At 37.2% G+C, this 10,169-nt stretch overlaps 1 protein-coding gene across 1 annotated transcript; it reads right to left on the bottom strand.

Moving 5' to 3' along the window:
* Positions 1 to 1,227: 1,227 nt before the first annotated feature.
* LOC119497333 (macrophage mannose receptor 1-like) lies at positions 1,228 to 5,356 on the bottom strand. The gene is made up of 6 exons (XM_037785392.1): positions 4,803 to 5,356; positions 4,412 to 4,450; positions 3,778 to 4,152; positions 3,131 to 3,472; positions 2,838 to 2,932; positions 1,228 to 1,797 (listed from the first exon to the last, which is right to left on the bottom strand). The coding sequence occupies exons 1-6, from the start codon at positions 4,822 to 4,824 to the stop codon at positions 1,690 to 1,692; spliced, it is 981 nt and encodes a 326-aa protein (XP_037641320.1). The 5' UTR covers positions 4,825 to 5,356; the 3' UTR covers positions 1,228 to 1,689.
* Positions 5,357 to 10,169: the final 4,813 nt, after the last annotated feature.

The raw sequence follows: 10,169 nt of genomic DNA on the forward strand, positions 1-10,169 counted from the left end.
AGTATATAGTATATAAGTCTAATGCAGTGAGGGTCAAAGTGCAAATGTACTACGGACAATTAGGGCCACATTGAGGGAAAAAAAATCTGAGATATCCAGAATAAAGTCATAATATTATGAGAATAAAGTCATAGGTTTACGAGAAAAAAAAGTCGTAATATTACGTGATTTGAGTCATAACTTAACGAGAATAAAGTCGTAATATTACGAGAATAAAGTCATAACTTAACGAGAATAAAGTCATAATATTAAGAGAATAAAGTCACAACTTTATGAGAAAAAAAGAAAATAACACGTAAAATTACTACTCTTTAATATTATGACTTTATTCTCGTAATATTACGACTTTATTCTCGAAATCTCAGATTTTTTTTTTTCCCTAATACTCCATCGTACCGTCGTACCATAGACCATAAATAAAAATGAAAATGTAAACAAAAAATACTTATTCATTTCCATTTTTAAAAATCCACAGGGAGCCACTGGAGAGCCGCTAAAGAGCCGCATGTGGCTCCGGAGCCTCAGGTTGCTGACCCCTGACTTAGGTAAAAGAAGTCTACACATACCACATTGTAAAATACTCCATTACAATTATAAGTCCTGCATTGAAAATATTACTTTAGTAAATATATCAGCATAATCAAGAAAACGTACTTAAAGTATTAAATGTAAAAGTACTCAATGCAGGACAACTTAAATATTAAAAATTTAAACATTATTAAAAGGAAAACAGCAAATCTTCACATTTGTGAAGCTGGAACTATGATTTTTGTTTTGTGCATATAAAATGACTGTTTTACATGCAGCAAAAACAGTTTTATTAACCATTCATTTTCAACCCACAAGGCTAATTGTTTAAGCTGTACTTAAATAAACTGTTTAATTTACATTTTCATCTTTTATAAGTTCTTCATATGTTTCTTTGTAAAAATCATAATTTGTAAAGTAATTAAAAAGTACAATATTTCCCTCTGGATTGTAGTGGAGTAGAAGTAGAACATGTCATAATATAATGAGAATAGTCAATATTTCAAGAAAAAAGTTCTACTGTCATGATAATAAAGTCTTAATTTAATTAGAATAAAGTCATAATATTACAAGAAAAAAAGTTGTAATATTACCATTAGAAAGTTGTAATTTAATGACAATAAAGTAATAATATTTCAAGAAAAAAGTTGTAATATTATGATAATAAAGTCGTAATTTAATGAGAATAACGTCATAATATTTCAAGAAAAAAATTGTAATATTCCAATAATAAAGTCATAATATAATTAGAATAAAGTCATGATATTACAAGAATAAATCTACCTGTCCTACAGAGTATATGTATAGCCTGCCCTGCAGAGTCAAGCAACGGCTTCTGCTGGGGTACGGCAACACTACTTGGACAAACCACACACAGAACTGCAGTACATTGTCATACTAGAACATACTAGAACAAATCATATAAAGATAATGGTATGATTCACTGCATATAAATATACCAAAATAATCAATATAACTGCTACATAATGTTAATAATGTGTGTGTGTGTGTGAGGGCCCAATGTCATGATAGTGCATGCTTAAATGTTGTAAATGAAATGTTAAATGTTCACTGCTAATATTACAATTGATAAGTGTGGCCTCGAAGTGTGTACATTTATGGCTGGGTATTTTGTTTACTGCCTCTCTGATTCTTTTCTCTTCAGCCACTTCTTTGAGGTTCCTTGTTAAAAACTCTCCCATCAGGATGCTTCTTCCATCGTAATTTGGAAACACCCAACACATTTTTCTTCTTCAGCTCCGCCATGATCTGAGGAACAGAAGAGAAAATTAACAACAGAAATATCAAAAACTCTACTGCTAAACGAGCAGTGTGTCCCTATTCCATGCATATCACTATACATTCATTGTCTTAGTATACTGTTTAGGCATAAACAAAAACGAAAATACTTTCACTGTATACTCGCTGTATGTCAATGTCAATCAAACTGACACTTTCGAATGTCAATTGAACTTCACATATGTGCAGCAAAATGTTTTTACAAAGGTTTCATAGTCATTTTCTGTTATCTGGGGTGTTCACAAAAGCAGAGCAGAACGTCATTAATGATGGTGCACTGGAACAATTTCTGAGTCACATGAGGAACGATCAAATAAGGCAATAGAGTTGTGCAGGAAATGAGTCCTAAAATCCAGATATGACTTAAGACTTTAGCCCTTCCGGCTCCCTCGTCTTGAAGTCAATGGATTTTTGAATGGGTTTCTGTGGTTAACATGAGTTTAAGAGATTTTAACATTTTATTCTACGATATAAAATTCCTCAGTAAATATCGCACTCGTGAATTTTAAAGCTTTTATGTGTCTTAAAAAAGGCGGTTGCTAACAAGTGGCTAAATGAGACTACTAAACGTCATCACGCCGAACACTAGTCCACCATTAGCTTAGTGGTGGTGACGTGAAGTCACGCGACCGTGGTGTAGTTTGTTTATAGCTTAACGATAGCTTATTACTTTTACATTGTCGTTTCAAAAATTCAATTTCATTGTCGTTGCATGCTTTGTTAGGGCAGCTGCTGTGTGTACTAAAAGAAAAAAGAAAAAGTATGCTACTTGGAACGTAGCCATAGTCTTGCTTCAAACTACTAAAGTGCACAATCAATTCTTCCTCTGGCATTATTGGCAGTGGCATTATTAGCCCAGGGAAAACTGAAACGGATTGCAATGAGATTTGTGATCTGGCCATGGAAGATGTATTGTATATGTGGCTAAGTATAAACAGAATGTCTTAAATCTCATCTGGATTTCATTGCGACACTTGAAATGACAAGTGTAAATGGGACCTTTGACTCACTTGCTTCAAGATGTCGTCTTGCATTGCAGGGTCGTTTTGCTCCAGCACCGAGTCCTGTGAGCTGATCCTCACTTTGATGATGCTCACAACGGGACCTCATATAATGAGACAGACATATGTTTCATTATATTCATCAAGACCGGACAAGACAGAGTAGCATGTAAACTACAGGTGTGAATTTGTTTAGTGATTTCTATCACATCAGCATTATAAAAATCAGTAGTACTTTAGATCATGAGCTGAAATTTAATCAAAACAGAGTAGAAGGAATCAAAATGAGGAACTTTGCTCACATTTACAGACGGACTGGTTTGGTTCTCCACACGGCCGTTCCCCCCATCCACCAGAGTGACTCTTGAACAAAGCACCACAGACTTGGCTAGTTGGAGCATGGATCTCGTGGTCTAAGTTCCAGTATCTAAACGACGAGTCCGACTTGTCTAACCACTCCCACTTGTCTTTGAAGAGGCCGACCCACACCTCCTGGTCACCGGCTACATCATGGAGTGTATTGTACTCTGGTATATTCCTCGCACTGGTCAGGTCTGTGTAGTGTGCTCTGCAGTAGTCTCGGGCAACAGGCCAAATCGTAGCATTTGTAATGAGAATGTACTGATCTCGACCTTGTTTACTTCCTAAAAATAGAAATCATAGTTTTATTTTTTTAGAACACACTCACAGGTTGGTCAAAAGGGGGCTTCAACAACTCGGGATGCCCAAAAAGGGGGTTAAAAGGCTTGCAAAGTACTGTGCTGCTATCTCTGCCGTCATCACCAGCTGCCATATATGGCAGACACACTGCTACTCATATCCTGAGAACTGAGTAGACCTACTATGTTTTCTATTGTGAAGACACCTTGTCACTGGTCCATGATTTTGTGAATGTATTCTTCTCTACACAGACAGTAAGAAATTGTTAAAATGTGTGTGAATGACTCACCATCAAAGCAAATTGAATTTCGAAAGATTCCACACAAATGTGTACTCAGTTTCCCACTTTTGATAACTCCACACGGGTCTGAATTACTTGATGATGCCCAAATTCGATAGTTTCTTTCGTTCCCCGTGTAGAGAGCTCTGTCTGACAAAGACCAATGCCACCTTTCAGTACCCCCTTTCCGAAGTCCTATCCACGCGGCATCATAGTATTGGTCCCCAAGAGCTTTGAGAACCATTTCCATCTTGTCCATGTCGTCTGGGTTGGCCATGCCAAAACATTTCTCTCTGCAGTATATCTCTGCCTCTTGCCAGGGTATTGGAGATGTGTATATGGCATACGTGGAATGGAGTGCACATGAAGATAGAGAACACAGCCCTGTGGGAGAGAAGTCATGGAGACACTATATACTAGTCAACAGTGCTGTAATGGAAACCTCAAATTTTAGATATACAGCCAATGAAAGGAAAGAAAGTGTCAAGGACACGGTGTGGGTAGAAAACCCACCAACTTGACATGCAGTAGCTGAGGGATAAAGTGAGAAACTGTGACATGAACGTATTCTAAGTCACATTGGTATGTCAGATGAATGTAATGTAAATGTACACTCACACATATTAAAAGGAGTAACACTTACCTGAAAGAAGTAGAATTAGATTTATGATTCGATCCATATCTGTTATGATGAGGGGAGTAAAGAGGATTTGTTTTGTTGTACTCCAAAAATCTGTAATATTTCCCAGCAAGATTCTCATCAAATGCCTAAAAAATGAGGGAGTTAAACATGAATTCCTATTTCTGCTCATTTTTCACAAATTACTTGAGCCCAAAAAAAATTATATTTTTTTCCTTCTTAAATCTTACTTGTAGGTGTCAATACAAGACAATTTAAAAAAAAAAAAAATACTTTTTTGACTAAAATATAATGAACAAAATAGATCCAAAATTAAAAGCATGAACCAGAGTTTTTTTGTTAACATTTTGAAAATAACTTCAGACTAGAAAAGAAAAACGTAGAACAGATTTACCTAATGTTTTGTGAGTCTTCATCAGTCCGTGGATTATTGCATTTGTCTGTGTTTATCTCCTAATGGTCTTCATTCACGTCTCCTATTTGAGTGTCGCAAGTGGTGAAAACGTACCCTGGTGAAAAACTCACTAGAAGGAGCAAAAACGTTGTCTTTCTTTCTCCTTTGAAATTAATATCTGTTGTTATTTTTGTTCTGTTCGTTTTTTCTTGCTCTCTCACCACACTCCTCCCTTGTTCAAAACCTGACCTTCTTTGACTTACATTCTCAACTTATCACACTCTTATCAAACTATTCATGCAGGTTCAAGTGTGTGTGTTTGTCACACCCACTGATCTGTGCAAATTGTTCTTCCGCAGCATGTAAAACACATGCAGACTCTGGATTAAGATAAATGCAAACTTTGTTCTAATCCATTTGAAGGGCACACTAAAGATGAATACTTAAAGGGCCAGTGTGTAACAATAAGGGAGATCTATTCTCAGAAATGGAATTTAAGTTTAATGGGTATATTTTCTTTAGTGTGTAATCACCTGAAAATAAGAATTGTTGTGTTTTTGCGGAGCCGGCCACCATGTTCTACAGTAGCCCAGAACGGACAAACCAAACACTGTATTAACTTTTCCTGCTTGGGCCAGAGTCAATAACGTTACTCACTCTAGAGTTAACCCCCGTCACTCCACTCAGCTGTAGTGAAACGAGACACGGGAAACCAATGTTGGTCTTGAAGAGCTGCAGCATTTATTTCTGCACAAACAAGAAGTCTGATTGTATAGAAGTCTATGAGAAAATGAGCCTACTTCTCACTTGATTTATTACCTCAGTAAACGTTGTAAACATGAGTTTATGGTCTCAATCGCTAGTTTCAAGTCTTCTTCAATACAGCATGATGTTCATTTAGTAAATTATGGTCCCATTTAGAGTCAAATAGACCATAAAGCAGGGGATGCTTTAGGGCGTGGCTACCTTGTGATTGACAGGTCGCTACCTGGGAGTTGTCCGTGTTTTCGTCTTAGAACTTTAACCCTTTCACGGTGTGTTTTCAGTTCTTGAAAGTTAATCGGAACATTTTGGTCGCCTAAAAATGTCTTATTCTGCGTTCGGTTGTACTCAGCTCCACCCTCTCGTGTCACTTCTGGTTGCAAAAAAACAAGATGGCAACAGGCAAAAACCAAGAGGGTGATGACCGCAATGCCAAACTTGAGGCTTTAAAACGGCAGTCCACAAACCACGTGACTACCTCCACTTCTTTATACAGTCTATACTACAGGCTCTAGATAGGGCCATTTTGCATTTTTTTGCGTCAGCCACCGTAGTTTTCCTGCATGCTTGGCACACAGGAGAGGTTTCAATCTGCAACCTCACCGCTAGATGTCACTAAATCCGGTGTGTATCTGGCGGCATCTAGCGGTGAGGTTGCAGATTGCAACTTCTCCCATGTGCCAAGCGTGTAGGAGAACAACGGTGGCTAATGTGAAAATGGCACATCTTGTCTTGTAAAGGGACCCCGTATCAATATATCGACACTATGCTAACATGGTGCATATTCCAAAATAAATTTTTGTTTTATGAAATTAACACTGCCACGAAGCAAACCTCGGGCCAGACTCCAGAACGAAGGGTCAATAGGGGTCCACAACTAAATTTAGCCCTGGCCCTGGAGATGCTGTGTGGACATTTTCAGGCTCCAGTTTACAGTTTGCACATTGGAACTATGTACTTCCCTTCAATGGACTGTGTGTTATCTATTATGTAGTTGACATATTGTGTTGTGTCTATGTTTTTTTTTGTTTGTGCATGGTGGCAAACCAGTTTCCCCTTTGAGGATTAATAAAGCTCATCCAATCCTATCCTATCCTATCCTAGCCTGCTTGTAATATTTTGGCTATTATTTACATCATACAAAATAATGCAGTTCAATACAACACCACCACAACCTAGCATTAAGTAATTTAACCATGAAGTTGAATCAAGATCTGTATGACAGAAAGAGAGAGAAAGAGAATTAATAATCTTCACAATTATTGCCAGGCAATTTCATTGTGTTAGACCCAGCTAGGCTACAACTTGAGCCCCATTTTAAGCCTATATTTGTTTACAATTAGGCAAATTAGCACCATTAAAAGTATGCTGAAGTTTGCAATTTCTGAGCGGATCTATGGACGTTTGTTCGCAATACACATTGCAGATGATATTCTTGGAAAGTTTTGATGCAAAATTGCAGCAATCAGGTGCTAAGAGAAGTATCTCAATTGCCTCCATGAGCTGTGTGTCACATCCCACTGCTGCAGCTCTCACTGCTGACCATGTTAATAAACCGGACAAACCAGCAGGCAAAATTACAACAGGCTACGTCACTTCCAGTAGATCCAGAACTTTATTTTATTTAATCAGAAAAAAAAAGTTTACAAAATTAAAAAAAAAGTTTATAGGATTCCTTAAATTGTGCAACTTAATTTAGGCCTATTATAGAAATAAATTCACATATATAAATAGGCCTGCACACAAGTAACATTTCAATGTGTGACAAATTAGTCAGATCACACATGGATCAAATGCCACAGATAAAATAACAACAGAAGGTCTTTGTGATCATCAGTGATGGTCTAATTGCTCACAGCTGTAACCTGCAGAGAGACCAGCATTTCTAAACAAGCTGACTTCTAGTAAAGAGCTCCCTCTGGTGGTCTTTAGCATGATACCAGAGTTAACTCAGTGCTTTACAATAATGGCAACTAATAACAGCCAGTGAGTAACAGCTATCTATCACGAACAAAAAATAATTTGCAGCTACTTTCTCAAGAGGGATGTTTTACTACTTTAAAAGCAGTTTCTTGCCTTATCCATCCATTTATTTTTTCATTGTATGTATTCTGGAGCTTTATGGCTTGATATACTGGCTTTTCCCAAAAGTTTCTCATCTGGGAAACTTCTCTCAAAAGGACATTGTTTATGGCGTTTATGGTCTTGTCATGGACAATAACAAAGATGACTTTCTGGTGAATAACATTCTCATTCTTGGAAAATTTTATTTGCACAAATCCAAGTAAATGAAAGTGAAACCTATAGGTTTAATGTGTTTCATTCTGAGTTTCTTTCTTACATAAAAGCCCTTAGAGTCATGAAAAACAAAAATGCTTTGAAACTTCTTAGTATAATAGAAGAATATGAATTACAGGTACAGCCCTAGCCCTTCATTGAATTTATAATTATTTTCATGTATAATTTTACATATTTTATCTGTTCTTGTTCCGTATGCGCCTTTCTTTGTAATTGTAATATTTAACGCTAGATTATTGTATTAGTCTCATGTTGTGCAATGTTTCATCTGTTAACAAACACATCTTGTGTGGTTGATAATAATAATTGTTATAATAATGAAGGTTATCTATATACAACACTTATCAAAATGAGTGCTCATTACAAAGTGCTCTACAAGGTGGACATAAAAATAATAAAGGATAGAATCCAATGCCAGACACAGGCACATTTCCACATATATATATATATATATATATATATATATTATATTATATTTCCACATATATTAATTGCTGTTTTGTAATTGCTTTTCCCCATGTTGTCCATGTATCTGTTTTTATGTTTTTTTTTTTATTTTTTCCCACTTACAATGTTGTTTGGTTATGATTACCCAGAAATCTTTGTAGATATTTAAATCAATATCCTCCTCACAAACACTAACCATACACTTCCACGCAACACACACACACACACACACACACACACACACTTGTCTTTTTTTTATATATTTGACCTTATTGTTATTGTTGTTATTATATATATTTATTTATCTATTTCTTTATATTAATCTCGTCTCTGGGTGGAGGCTTCAGATAAGCCCAGTGGGTTTTTTTGCCTCTTCCTGCACTGTATATTATTCATTTATTATTTTGTTGTGTTGTATAGTCTTAATTTGTGCAAAATAAAAATATATATATACAGTATATATACAGTATATACTGTTTTATATATATATAAAACAGGAAGGATGCTGTAAACTGTTGACCGCAGCTTTTTGTCTCCACCCCCTCCTGCTGCTCTGGTTTCTAGGGTGCATCCCAAAGCTCTTAATTGCATCCCTGTTTCCCTCACTTGCGTCTCATCCTTGCGTCTTAGTCCCTCCCACCAGGGAAGCATGGAGAGACGCAAGGAAACCATGCGAGGAGAGAGGAAACGAGGAAATGCGATTTAAGAGACATGGGACGGTCGTTTCCTCTGAAGCGTCACGTGAAGCGACGTCCGTTTCTGATGACAGCAGCAGCTGATCACATCTGGATCAGCTGTCAGTCAGCTATAACAGCTGTTTGTGTCTGAACTGTACTAATACTAATAAAGACAAGTGCAAGCTGCAGCCTGTATTTCTACTGTGGACTGCTTAGAGGACCAGGAACCATCTCTACTGGCACAATAACTTTATATTATTTATCCATTATTAGCGTCTGTAGTTATTGATATTCTGATTGTGAGTTAATTATTTCATAACCCAGAATATGACTGTGGTGTTTTTTGAACACTGGACATTATTTATTAGGCTAAAGGGAAAATGTAAATGATGTAACTCATATGAAACCAGACATTCAGGAATCATCAGCCTCATGTGACTGAATGGAAATGAGGATAAATGATGTAAAAGGTGTTTGTTGCTGACAGACAGACAGACTCTCCTTTTCACTCTGACTTTAATAGTTTCATTAATAAAAGTTGACGGGGGAAATAACAGATCATGAAAATAAAAAACATTCTAAAAAATGCAGAAAGTTATTTTAAGTCAGTTTGTCAAGTATTATAAACCCCTCTCAGTGTCAGGCTGCTTCACTGACAGTGTGTGAAGGAGAGCTACTGCAGGTCCTTCTGCTGCTGCTCAGAGCTTCAGTTAACACAGATTATAACTAGATGGTGAATCAGAAGACAACTAAACTATAAAACGTTTAATATGTGATCTGTTTTCACTCCGGTATAAAACTCCAGTGATGCTGAGAGGTAAAGTTATCAGATCAGTCTGATCTGCAGCAGCGTCCAATCAGTGACTGATATCCAGTAAGGGGGCGTGTCTATCAGCAGCAGCGTCCAATCAGTAACTGATATCCAGTAAGGGGGCGTGTCTATCAGCAGCAGCGTCCAATCAGGAACTGATATCCAGTAAGGGGGCGTGTCGGTCTGTAAAAGACTTCGGTGCAGGATACACTGGTGTATCCTCGCTCATAGCTCCTCCGGCAAGCCTCCTCGATCCTCGATCCTCGCTCCTCGATGCACAAATAAGGGCTTTCGGTTCAAGCGAGGATCGAGGAGCGAGGAAACGAAAATTAAGAGCTTTGGGACGCACCCCTAGGCGAGTCACATATTTTG

Source organism: Sebastes umbrosus, chromosome 11 (genome assembly GCF_015220745.1).
Source record: "Sebastes umbrosus isolate fSebUmb1 chromosome 11, fSebUmb1.pri, whole genome shotgun sequence".
Taxonomy (NCBI): domain Eukaryota; kingdom Metazoa; phylum Chordata; class Actinopteri; order Perciformes; family Sebastidae; genus Sebastes; species Sebastes umbrosus.

What these genes read in the sequence shown, in the direction of transcription:
- LOC119497333 (XM_037785392.1), bottom strand. Translation starts at nt 4,824, where the DNA reads ATGAAGACTCACAAAACATTAG. An exon ending in AAACCAGTCCGTCTGTAAAT is followed by an intron (nt 2,933 to 3,130) that starts GTGAGCAAAGTT and finishes TCATTATATGAG; the next exon opens with GTCCCGTTGTGAGCATCATC. An exon ending in AAGACGACATCTTGAAGCAA is followed by an intron (nt 1,798 to 2,837) that starts GTGAGTCAAAGG and finishes TCTGTTCCTCAG; the next exon opens with ATCATGGCGGAGCTGAAGAA.